Below are 13,921 nucleotides of genomic sequence, written 5' to 3'. Positions count from 1 at the left end.
TCCTTTCTGCTCAGCAAAGCGAAATCAATTATTAACATCTGTAGGGATTATTTAAAGCTCACTGTTATATGCATTAGCTGAATGGAGTTCAGTTACATCTGAGAATTCATCTGGAGAAATGATCAATCATACAGTACTGTATATCTTCAGATCTTGGCATGAGTTTTGTTAGATGTAAGACAATGTAAGAGAGTAAGATGAAAGACAGGCATACTGCTAGTCAAGGTCCAATGATAATACTAGGATTTCTTGCAGCCTGCAACAGAATTTGGCTTTTCAAAACCATCTTCCCTTTCACTAAGGCTTAGAATTAAACAGGTAGTTTTGTTATGGCTATGTCTTAAAAGCTTTTATTTAAATGCCCTATTTGCATGTGAAATGAGAAAGTGTTTACTTTGTCATCTTGTCCAGTACACTTCCCAATCATTCAAATACAGCCTTTCTGAAGAGTCTGCAATTGTGACAAATTCATAAAACAATCAACACTGAATGTAGGATCAAATTTGGACTTTATGCCCCTTTATATGTTTTTAATTTACTTGTACTGCATTTTAATGTTTTAATTAAAATGTAATAATCGAAAGAATATCTAATCAGCTGAAATAATACATTCATTTTTAGTGTTTTATTATTATTATTATTATTTAAAAATAAAACGGCCCTATACAATTCTAATTCACATTTTTCTGGACTCTGAGTTTTATGATTTAAAACAAATAGTCTGCCAAAAATGATGGTAATTAAATTAATATATAATTCAACTAATAAGTAATCAACTAAAAAAATTAACAATTTTCATTTCAGTTTTCAATTACTTCACAACAGAGTTTGACTGAGTAAATAAAAATAAATAATGAAATAAAACAGTACAATAAGAAGATTCTACTGTACAATAGTAATACATTTATGGAATATCTTCTTAAAGGTAAACAATATTTTTATTTTGTAGTAAAGACCTGAGAAACAACAGTTTTAGACTTTACACTTATTCTGGTACCACTTTATTTTTAAGGTGCCCTTGTTGTTACACCTTTAAATACTTATTATTTTAACTACCATAAAGTATGGATAATTATATGCAAATAATAAGCCAAACCCTAATCCTAACCATATAGTAAGTACAAGTACATGTAGTTAATATTACTCTGTACTTACAGTAAATGTATAATTACACTGTAAAAAGGACACCTTAAAATAAAGTGTAACACTTATTCATATCTACAACCTGCTGCTGCTTCATTCATTTACTTGTAAGAACATTTGTGAATGCATTCATATAGATTAAAATATATAGAAAGACCTGAAGAAACATTGCAGCATCTTGAGAAAAATAATCATGATATACTGATAACTGTACCTAGTTCAGGAAGTTCAGCCGAGTTTCGGTTAATGGTTTGTTTGGACTGAGAAAGAGGTTTTCAGTTCTGTAACTTACCATATCTTTACTTAGTGCACTGAAACTTTCTTTTCAACAGTGTGATATATTTCAAAAGGACCCAGGATATTCAACAAGATAAACTGTGCTTGTTATGTACCAGAATGGAGCTAAGTGGTTGAAAAATGTGACTGAAAGTAAAAGTGATTCCTAGTTATTTAAAAAGGAACGTTTCAAAGGCAGAGCACGTAATTACATTTTGATAGAATATTACAAAGACAACTGTTGCCCTGATGAATAATGCACAGAAAGACTAGGAACATGGATCAAAAAATATAAATGGGCTTAATTTCAGATTTTGTTCCCCCCTGATATAAAACCTCAAAGAATGAAACAAGGCTTTGATCAAGGTTGTCAAACCAGCAGGCCAAGAGTTTTTCTTTTGCAAACATATTTCTGCAAGCAACATATAAATACTGTAGCTAAACACTGATTGCTGTGTAAATAAATATGTTTTTCTGTCTGCTGGAAGGAGTTCTAATACACAATAAGTCAACCGAGAGCCCATAAACCAACAATGACAATCCAACAATGATCCAGGTCATGCACATCTACATGCACCAGCCAGAGGGTCAGAGACATAGCCATTTATAAAAGTTGGATATTTTAGTACCCTTCATATGATATAGTTGTTATTATTTTTGAATATGTTTGGTTGGTTTCTATTACCTATTATTATATTTAATTATATTTACATTTTTTGTCTATTTTTTTAAAGTTTCTGTTATTGTTGTTTGTTTTTGTATTTTAATTGTTTTTTTTTTGGCATTTAAAAGTTCAAAACAATTATTTTTTTATGTTTCTGAAGAAGTCTTATGCTCAACAAGGTTGCATTGATTTAATAAAAAAATACTGTAATATTTTTACAATTTAAAATATATTTAAATGGAGACTCTATTATGTCCCTTTTTACAATATGTAATATAAGTCTCAGGTGTCCCCAGAATGTGTCCGTGAAGTTTCAGCTCAAAATGTCTCTTTAAATGCAAATGAGCTGCTGCTCCCCGCCCCTTTTCCTGAAAAGGGCTGTGGATTACCACTTGTTCCTCAGATACTCTGCTAAAAACATCTGTTTGGTTTTGATTATCATGTCTATTGCTCTTTGAACCATATTAGTTTAAACTTCTGATAGTGCCCACATCCGAAGCACACACACAGAAAGTGGCATGTTAAAACTTAACTTGTGTCTTATTCTGCTTAAACTGTCAAATACAAACAAATTTACATTAAAATCACAGATGAGTTACAAAATGTCTGTGAAGGTACACAGCTAAGAAAGAAATCATGTTTATATTAAATCTGAATGGTAGCTTAATGCAGTATACAATAAATCTATCATTAAATCCACTGCTCTCTGGTCTCCTCGGAGGCTAGGACTCTAAATAGTGTTCTGTGCTCATCAGTGCCGCCAAAGACAGACCAGTTAACATGCTTTGCTCAAACTTTCACCATAGCGCTAGAACTGGTACATCATTGTCACTTGCGAAAACAGAATGGCGGCGTTGTGGATGTAAACTTGCAGATTAAGGGGCTGTAATATTTAGGGTTGGGTATCGTTTTAATTTTATCGATTTATCGATATTTTAATCGTTACCATACACATCAGAGTTTCTATCCGAACTATAAACTTTTATCCCAGTACTTCTGTGATTTGAATGTTTGTAACAGAGAAAAAATGATACAGTGTGGTCGAAAAGACTGTGAAGTTTCATTCATGACAGATGACAGCTGCTCTATTTAGGACAATGGCAGAGCGAACGCAAATTTAAATGTTCTAATCACACTGGTGTGATTGTACTCTGCACGGATGAACCAACAAGTGATCACAACATTAATCACACACGTCAAAGGTTGAATGAAACAGAAAAATAATTGTGATTTAGGAACAGAATAACATTGGTGCTTGAATCATGTTCGCAAACTTTAACAATCTATTAAATTAAAGTGCTTTGTAATGTTGGAGGTGACACCTCTCTTGCAACATGTTTAGCTACCACAGATATTATACTTATACTTAGTCAAACTTTGGAGCGCTTAAATTAGCGAGCAAGGTCCTGGCAGATCGCTAGGTCAGGTCCTCACAGATAAAGAAAAAAAAACTCATAGTAATTGATAGGCAGAATTATGGAAGCTTTTTTTCTCAGACTTGCATGATATAAACTCACAATTGTGAGTTCTGAGAAAAAAAGTCAATTGTGATATAAAAGATTTTTATCTTGCAATTTTGACTTTATATCTCGAATCTCTGACTTTTTTTCCCCCTGCAATTCTGAGTTTATATTTCACAATTTTGACATTATAACTAGCTATTGTGAGTTTATATCTCACAGTTCTGACTTTATTTCTCAGATACGTATTTAAAATATTATAAAAAGTATTTTATCTCGCAATTGTGACTTTATAACTCGCAATTGCAAGTTTTTATTAATTCTGTGAAAGAAAGTCAGAATTGTGAGATAAAAAGCAATAACCCCTTTTTTGTTCAGTGGCAATAACAGGCTTCCATATGGAATGAAATTTTAATTTGACAAGTATCCGATTCCTGACTTTAAGTATCCAAATCTGGAATTGGAATCGATTTTTGATTCCTAACCCTAGTAATATTATAATAAGATCCCCTTTCTGCTCAAGCAACATTTCTTATCTTTATCACTGTGAAAAACCTTTAAGCTTTGTGCACAGACAACAATGTTGTTTTCACAGATCTGCGAAAAAGACTAAAAATGCTGTATTATGCATGTCAGGCCAGTAGATGGCGATGTCACTTTGCAAAGAAACACTATGCGCCTACGCACATTCATATTACTATAGATTGAATATGTAATACATATGGGCAGTTCGGTTTTTTTACGGTAGGCGATAATGGTATTATTTGCATTTTCACTAGGTTGCATTTTCAGGCCCCCTCAATGCCGTTGTCTTGTAAATGAATGTCTAAAATGTATATAAGGTTTTTCAGTTGAAAACTGTGTCATGTTAACCGTTTTTGTGCTTTAGGTAACAACAAAAAACCTGCAGCAAATAAGTTATACTGTATCACAGTATCTGTAGCGAGCATAACAAAAACAACATAATCTGTTGACACACCATCCAGGTATGTTCATTTAGCTACATTAGAGATGTTAAATGATGTTATAGTCAATAAAGAGTGTTTCTCTGATCCAGGACTCCAGGTCATAATAGGCAACAGCTCTTGGGAGTGAATCTATAAAGGTCAAAGCCTTATTCACGCTGACATTGTTATAGATGGAATGGCTGGTGACACATTTTCTAACACAGTGGAAACTGTGTATCTTGGTTCTTAGAGCCTTGAAGAATTAGACCCTTTCACTGTGTAAATAACTCAAACCACAAACCAATCTTTGTTCAGATTAATTAGCCTCTCAGCATCCTGAGTCCTACTGACAGAACAAACACAGACACAGGCACACACTTGCAGTACTGTCGGTGAGGAAAGTTATCAGTGTGGGAGGAAAGGACAAGTCTACCCAACATTGTTTACAGCGCATTTCCTGTGGCAAAGCCCCTGGAGCATTGCACTTACTCACATAAACCCACACTACTCCCAGAAGACTAGTGAAATCCAAACAGAGACCTTACTAATGCAGGGATAGAGGAAGAGAAATGCTTTTTCAAATTTAGTGCACTGGCAGCTTGTTCTTTGCAAGAGCGGGGTGAGCACGAATCTCACTTATGAATCCCACAATGTGGACTTTTGTGGTTTTTTATGTCTGCAATGTTGCTCCTAATTTTCTTAAACTACAGTAAAAAATGACAATAATAATAATTAACAGTTCAAAATTACATTCTTATCATATTTAGTTTGCATGACAATGATTGTACTAAAATTTGAAATTGAAACTGAAAACTGTTATTTGCGTTTTTTTCAAGTTTTTTTTCACATGCCAGGCCAGTAGTTGGCAATAGTACACGTCTATGCACATTTTGGATTTATATAGACTGAACATGCTGTACATTTGTGCATGAAATCACCATTTTCATAAATTTGCATTGTCATAGTTTACATATAGACAATAATGGTCTATTTTCAAAAACGTGCAAATTGCTAATTCATGTGATTTGTGCTAAATCATACATAATTTACGAGTTGCACAACTCATATGAATTTGAACAAATGACCTACACATAACCCCGCCCCTATACCTAAATCGTACAAGTTAGGTTGTAAAAATTTGTACAAATTAGTGACCTCGTAAAATAAATACGAATTGGTTGTAAGATAGCATTGCTAGTTTTTCAAAGCAAAGATGTGGGAAGTGTAATAGAAAAAATGCAAGGTCTCAAAGCCCATTTTTTAACAAGTTTAATTTATTTTTACTTTATTTTTAGCGTTGTGCTTTGGATCAGTAGTTCCCAATCCTGGTCCTGGAGAACTGCCAGACTCATCAGCTCAGACACACTCATCAGCTCATTATTAAAGACTCCAAGACCTCAAATGTGTGTGTCAAATATGAGAGACATCAAAAACGTGCAGTGTTGGGGGTTCTCCAGGATTACGATTGGAACCACAGTTTCAGAAAAGATGCACGACAGGAAAACATGCAAGATGATCAAATACATCGGTCTAGAGCTTGTTTACATAGAAAAAGAATGGAAAAATAGTGCACTGGGATGAAAAACACGTTCTTTGTGAATCAGTCCTTACTCATGAGTACTTAGTTCTGACCTTTAATATAAGCGCTTTTATGTTTATACATTTATATTTCTGCTTTTAAAACCAGCTTAGAATTGATGGTAGGTCTAAAGGTATACATTAAAAAAATGTGCTTTTCACTTCTCCCATAGTGTATAATGTATATTAAAGTAAAGATTCTGAAAGCATCAAAGGACATCCTATAATAGTTTGCCATAGCTTTACAGTAGTAACAATAAATGTGCTTTTTTATTATATGATATGATCAATATCATATTTTTAAACATGACGGTTTCATTATAAATGGTGATTATCTTTAAGGTGGACACCCAAATGAATATGATATTTACCATCTGAATCTTACCTCATGATGTCAACAAACGGAAAAGTCAACCAGCTTTTTTTATCATGTTAATTATTAATAAGTGCTTCAGTTGCTTTAATTACCTTGTACAAAACGGAAAAACATTAAGAAGGCCTATGTCTTAAAATATAGTGAATAATCTTATAAATTTCTAGGTTAATATACAAAAATATACAAAATTTAATAAAAGCATTAGATCAAATTAGCATAATTATAAGTGTGACCTTTGTTATTATTAACAGCTATAATTACTGCCAATGAGTCGTTTAAATTTGCTGATATTTTAGCGTGTGCTGTAAACATTTAGAAGGCTGACTGACCAAATCATTGCTAAAAATATGTTATAATGCTGCAAGCTTGAGAATTGCGCTGGATTCATACATTTTTCGAGTTGTATAAAGCCTTCAGAGTGCCGTGACATGTAATCTCCATTGTACATGCATTACCGAAAGCAATTTTTCTGAGAACAAGTAAACATTATTTTCTACGGTAATCGGCAATCTCACAGACTACAAATGGATCTCAACTAACCTAGGCATTCACGTTCCTTTACCACAGGGGTCAGCAACCTTGGCACACTGAGGGATAATAACTGCACGCGAGCAATACCAAAAGATATGTTTTTCATTTAAATAAAGTACCTTGAACCTTCATACCAATGTACATTTTGAGCTATGTTATTTGTACATTATTCCTCAAAGTCAAACCAATGACCAATGCACGCAGTCAGAAAACACACATTGAAAAAAATCGCCAGCCTGTACAAATTTAGGCTCCAATGTACAATACTTCTTCCTGAATATTTCACTCAGAGATGAGGAGCAATTGTATAGCAGTTACACAGACATCATTATTTTAATGTGGACTGAAATCTGACCCTGTCATCCTTCTTACTCAGTGCTGTAGATCACTAATCACCTTCTTAAGGCAAAGGGCCTTTTGATCAGGCAGCACCTCTGACCCATTACAGCGGTAAGTAGTCTCTTCAGCTTGAGCTCCCCTTAATTACCTTGACAGACTCTCTGCTGCAGAATTAGATGGGACTAATCATGTTTGCAGAAGAGCCGTAGTTCGTTTCAAACTTCCATTGCTGGGTGAGAAACTCTGAAGCAGAGCTAGACTGGTTTATAATATATCAGCTGCAATGTATTATGGCTAGCTCCTAATATGAACAATTCTTGTTTGGATTCACATGTGCACTGATTAAACACTAAAAATTAAATGAACAGCATGCATTAATCAAGTAAACCGCAGATGTGGGTGTACTGTAGATTTGGGTATATGGATGTAAGGACACCAAAGTTAACAGTCTACAAACTAATCTCTAAAAAAATTGAGGTGTCACCACCAACTATGGCTACGTTCACACTGCAGGCTGAAACGACCCAATTCCGATTTTTTTGCCCGTATGCGACCTGTATTTGATCTTTTCATGACAGTCTGAACGACACATATCCGATCTTTTCAAATGCGACCCAGGCCACTTGGGTATGTGGTCCTAAATCCGATCTTTTGATGAAAGTTCAGATGTGTTCAAAAGTGATGAAAGATCTTTTGAAATGCGACCTCCGTCTGAACAGCCAGGTCACATTTATCCGACCCGTACTTCATTGATACGCTACAAACGTCATAATTCTGCGTTAAAGTAGGCGGGAATAAGAAGATAAACAACAACCATGGCGGATTATGCTGCTTAAATAACTTTAATATTGCTAAACGAGCTCCGCTGTTGACTACACTGTTATTATAACATCCATGTTTAGCTACTTCCGCAAACAACGAGTGACGTCGTTGGCCGTTGAGTACTCTTCTGCGCATGCAGATCACTTCTGGGTCATTTCACGTTCACACAGGAGATCACAAAAGGTCGCATTTAATTGGAAATGTGAACGGCCTTGCAAAAAAATCGAATTTTTTCAAAAAATCGGAATTGAGCATTAAGCCCTGCAGTGTGAACGTAGCCTATCACAATTGTGACTCAGTGTTACATACTGTCAGCATGTATGTTTCTGGCAATTATTAAAACAATGCAAAAGCAAAAACAAAAAGTACCCAGGGACAGTGTCGCGTATGCAACTTATGCCACAGAGTATTTGTATGTAATTTATGTAAAATTTCTCGTAAAAAACTTTTGAGATGAACATTTACAAATTCTAATTTAATCTATGAATATCTTATTAACAGCATTAATCGGTTATGCTTTTGATTGCATTTATTTAAAAAAGCAGCTGGTACGTTTACTCTATTTGAAACTATAACATTTCATTCTGTTCTGTGACTTCTGGTGCCATATTATATTATCTTAAACAAGCCTACTTTAAAACTTCAAAATTAATCAAATTTCTGAGATCATTTATCCAAGTCTTATGGTGCTATTAAAAAATGACCCCAAAAAACATTTTTCTTTTTAATTGTGCATTGTAATACAAATATTCAGAATTCATTTTATTAATTAAAATATGAAAATGGTTGTACTTAAGTTTGGGGATAGAGTTAGATTTATAATATATAACAAGTAACTATATTCATACACCCATATTGTACATTTCAACCCATAAAGTACTTATAAATGTAAAAAAAGGTAACAACTGTATATTTTCAATTACATTGCAATTTTCTTGCTTAAAAAAAGTAAAAGTCAAATCATTATTTCTGTCTCACTCAAAGAAGGGGACAATATGGTAAAGAAGCATAAAGAATCTATTATATTACATTAAGAAAAAGCTAGAAAAATTTACCACCCCATATTCTAACCAAGTCACTATATGTCGCCGTTAACCACAGGATTATGTGACCTTTCCAAAAACATGCACCCCACTGAAGCAATGAATGAAGTGAACAAAATCCCACTGCCGCCCGGTGACACATCAGTGTGAAAGACACAGTGTTATTCATTTGGGTTCATTTGAATGGAGAGAACTTATAAAAGCGCCTCTGAATGATAAAAGAAAATGCTAGTTTTAAAGGTTTCCTGCTGGGCAGATAGCAAAGTTAAAGACCTTTTAGGACAATTAGTCTTGGTACAATTTTTGAAACTGATATTTTTTTGTGCATTAAACTGCAAGGTAGTCTCGACCTGTGTTCCACGCAAAGTACGCTAAAAGACACGATAATTCAATGAAAGTAACTTTAATAGACAAGTAACTTAAATGCAATAGTTCACCTGAAAGTGAAAATCATGTCATTCACTCACCTTCATGCTTTTCCAAACCCTTAAGACTTTTCTCATGGAACACAAAAGAGTAGATTTTTAATATTTCTTATTTGCTCTTTTCCATGCAGCTGAATTATGAATGATTACTTTCTCCAGTGAAACATGGATAAGAGAAATTAGCACAGATCAAGTGCCATTCACAAGCAAAAACAGTATGTACAGTACAGTATGTCAATGGATTCTGATGTGAGAAGACAACAGGTGATGGGCTTTTTCACTGGAGGATGCGTTATTATGGTTTATGGACTAATATTTTGGCCAAGAGCAAATGCTTAAAGGTAAAATGTCTTTATGATGGATTTATTTCTTATAAACATGCAGTTTTTTACTTCATAAGATGTTAATTGATGGACTGGAGTCATGTGGAGTACTTGTAGATTATTGTAATATTTTTATTTAGTTGTTTACACTCTCATTCTGACGGCACCCATTCACAGCTGAGGATTCATTGGTGCTTAAGTAACGGAATATGCTTTCTGAACAGATTTTTTCTCCAAATCTGCTCATATGAAGAAACAAACTCATCTACAGTTATCATATGGCTTCAGAGGAATTGGAAAATAATCTACAAGTCACACTGACCACTTATATTACTTCTATGGAATTTTTGTGTCCTTTTTTAAGTTTTTAAACTGTCACAGTAAAATTAGAAAGCACAGCCTTCAGAACTAAAAAAAGAAACGAAGTCAGTCAAGTTTTGAAAGACATGGGTCTTTAAATGATAAAATAATTTTCATAGTTGGGTTAATTATTTATTTAACAAACATTAAACAGTTCTCCCATTGTCTGCTGTTACAGTATTTTATTAGAGCTAATGTGGCATTCACTAAAAACAAGTTGTCTTTTGTTTCTATGTCTGAAGGTCAGCGGTGCCACATAATATTGAAAGCCTCAATTACACACACACACACACACACACACACACACACAAAAGAAGCCACAGCATTTCCACGGCCTTGGCATGGGAATTAGATAATCCAGGGGGCAACCTTGAGGGGGGTTCATACTGTATTTACCCACAATCATCTAGAATCACAATTCCAGCATTCCACACAGAGTACAATACATCTACGTTCATGCATTTGGTAGACAAATACTAGCTGAAAAAGCATGCATGGATGCAAGCACAGCTGCATATTTCAAGAATGTACTGTAAATACCAGCACAATCTCATGGCTGTTCCTATTATACGTTTTGGCAAATTGGGTGGCTGATTTGTTTGAATGCGTTTGATATACTTTAATCCCAGTTATGATTTAGGGGTGAGGTTAGTGGACCTGCTTAATTTCTTGTAAAAATCGATTCACATTGTATGAAATCACTATGCTTTTCCATGAAATCAGGTTGGAAATATAGAATCTGAGCACCGCTGGCATCCTGCATACTAGACCGGTCTAAAAAATGTACCTGCATTTCACCATGATCCCTTTTTCAAGAAAAGCACTGATCAGTTAATAAACCAAAGGCCTCTAGTGACAGACTACACTGAGAAACACAACAGTCTCAATGTATCTGTAACCCCGATCAGTAAACTATTCGCCATTTAGAACTTCAGATAAACTATGAGAAGATACTATCTCACAAACATACTGAAATAGTAATGTTGACATTTCACAATGTATCTTCTCCTTTTCTGTCTCTCTACCCTGACCAGCAAAAAAAAAAAAAAAAAATTGGTATCGTTATAGTTAACTTATTACATAACTTGATGTATATTAACTTATCTTATCAGAAAGGCATATTTATAATGAAATGGAAGGGATGACATTCAGGAACAGGGTTAAGCTAAATATTATGTTTTAAAATAATTAAAATATCTTTGTTCGATTTATATATATATATATATATATATATATATATATTTTTTTTTTTTTTTTTTTTTTTGATACAGCACAGAAAGATCAATGAGGTCAGGCTAAAATTATGTGATTAAAAACAGCTACATGTGGATTGTTAGTAATTTTATCAGTGATTTTGTGTATTTTTATTAAAAAAATTGGACATCTGTTTATGGAAAAATGATTTATAGTATTTCTAATACAAGTTCTGCATGTTTTATTATTACTATTAGTGATCACATGGGAGAATAAACAAACTCGGATATTTCTTATTCATCACGTCGGCTGTGTCTAAAAACCTAGTGAGACGCATACCTAGACTCCATTGTTGAGCATCCCACGCGCACTCCCGCCTATACTGACCACACGTTTTCTAAGTAGACAGCACACTAGGTATTGAGTTCCAGCCCACATGAACAGTGATATTAGGGATGCGGGTGTTATTGATGTGTATTGATGTGTTGGTACTCACTCTTGAGCGCGCAGATCAGCTGGTGTCCATCAGTAATCAGCTCCTTGATGAACGTGTTTGTTCGGTCCAGCTCGATCTCGTGACATTTGAGGCTCTCTCTAAAGTCCGGACTGTCCACAAAAGAGTCACTAAACTCTAGAGTCGGCAACCCCATAATCAGACTTAAAATAAAGTCCCTCAAAACAACGCAACTCGGTATTTCCTCAGAAACACTGGCTCATATTAATCTTCCTTAATCACACTCAAACGCGGAAAGTGTCGCTCTCTTCCAAAGACTCGTGCGAAAGTTTCTCTTCACTTCCGCGCTCTGAACTTTCATCAAGCCAAACTTCTGCAGCAGCCAGTCTGGGATCATGAGACTCCTGCTGGCTATATTAGATAACACCCGTAAACCTGCTGTATGGCTTCACTAGTCAACGTTCGTTAATAAGATAAGTTGCTCACAAAAATCTCCCCTCTTTATTTTTTTTCTGGGATAAGTCACATTGGGCTCCTCGGAGTGTATTGTTTTTACCCGAGGAAGAAGGAGGCCAAGGATTAATTCACCTTCGAAGCAGAACAGCAGCTTTTCGTTTACAGTTTTTGCAAAGACTAACTATCTAGTCAACATTTGAAGTAATTATTTCACTCAGTTTTACTCTGTATAGGTTTCAGAATTGAAGCTAAAATATACATCTAGTGCAATAACCACACAAACAATAATAAGAATAATTTTAAAAATAAATAGCCTACCAGTTACATTAAAATAAAGATACTATTTCCACAAATCTAAAAACATATACACAAAAATAGAAAGAAATAACATTTCATGACTAGATTTTGGGACAAAAGGGGCAATAAGTGGTGGCCAGGGGCATCTTGCACTTTTGATTGTTGGTGTTGACGTGCGGACATGTCCTCCTCAGATCTACAGCCATGGATGATGGTGTTCATAGATGCCTTACAGGTAATAAAAACCCAGGTCATGTAAAAACACAAACAGTGCAGATTTACTCAACAAAGTGCACAAGAGAAAAGTGACTCACTTTATCCTCAGAGAGAGAGAGAGAGAGAGAGAGAGAGAGAGAGAGAGAGAGATACAGAGCAACATATCAGAAAGATCGCTTTGACAATATCTTGTACAGCCTGAAGGGTCATACAGCAGTGTGCATCTATCTGTGTGACATCAGGAAAGCTTCTGGATATCTGATGACCTGCGGCGGTTCTCAAGGTCTGATGAAACATGGCTAGACGTATGTGGCTACAATAAACCGAACGCTCAAACAACTCCTTAAAGGGCTATACCGTTCACTCACACCACCTATAACCCCGATGTAAAACTACCAAAACCACATTAATGCCAACCAAGGAAATAAAACAACCAAAGTGAACTATAAAGCAACAGAAATCATGTTTATGCGTCAGTCGATGAATATCGTCATGTCATAGGGGCACGTTTAGTTCTTTTCTTACCCTTTTCTATACTCCAAACAGGCAGCTGTAATTATACAGTCTGATAGATTATGCCGGGACTAATGAGAGTGGGGAGAGGGTGAATTCTGAATTAATACCTTACTAAATGTAAGTAATTAGACTTCAGCCTAATTGGAGCTGGTAGAGTCGGCCACAAATACAGGGCACGCTGGGACGATAATGATGTCAAATTCCAAATGAGCATTCAGTCGATGCGAAGCATGAGGAAGAATTTAAAACACTTTGGCCAACTAATTTACATATGCTATTCTCCATTTTCCATCACTCTAAAACTGAAAGACAGCAGCAGTAAAATGAGATGCTACTAGTGTAAAACAATTGTGCAACATAACAGACAGCATAAAGAGGCATTCACACTGACTCGCATTTGTAGCGACAAAGCAACCAAAGGCCGTTTATTTTCAGTTAGATTTGGTGATTTACGATGACACGAGCTACGAAGACCAGAATGCATCAGTGACCACCCGCTTT

The 13,921-nt window shown here is 35.0% G+C and overlaps 1 protein-coding gene across 1 annotated transcript in view; it reads right to left on the bottom strand.

Moving 5' to 3' along the window:
• LOC132101275 (rho GTPase-activating protein 42-like) overlaps positions 1 to 12,325 on the bottom strand; it is a 111,127-nt gene extending 98,802 nt beyond the window's left edge. Inside the window, exon 1 of the mRNA XM_059506096.1 lies at positions 11,978 to 12,325. Coding sequence (XP_059362079.1) covers positions 11,978 to 12,131 — 154 coding nt within the window. The 5' untranslated portion in view covers positions 12,132 to 12,325. The remainder of the gene's footprint in view (positions 1 to 11,977) is intronic.
• Positions 12,326 to 13,921: the final 1,596 nt, after the last annotated feature.

Source organism: Carassius carassius, chromosome 23 (genome assembly GCF_963082965.1).
Source record: "Carassius carassius chromosome 23, fCarCar2.1, whole genome shotgun sequence".
In the NCBI taxonomy this organism is placed as follows: domain Eukaryota; kingdom Metazoa; phylum Chordata; class Actinopteri; order Cypriniformes; family Cyprinidae; genus Carassius; species Carassius carassius.
The sequence above is the reverse complement of the archived record's forward strand: the minus strand, read 5'-3'. Positions and strand labels throughout refer to the sequence as shown.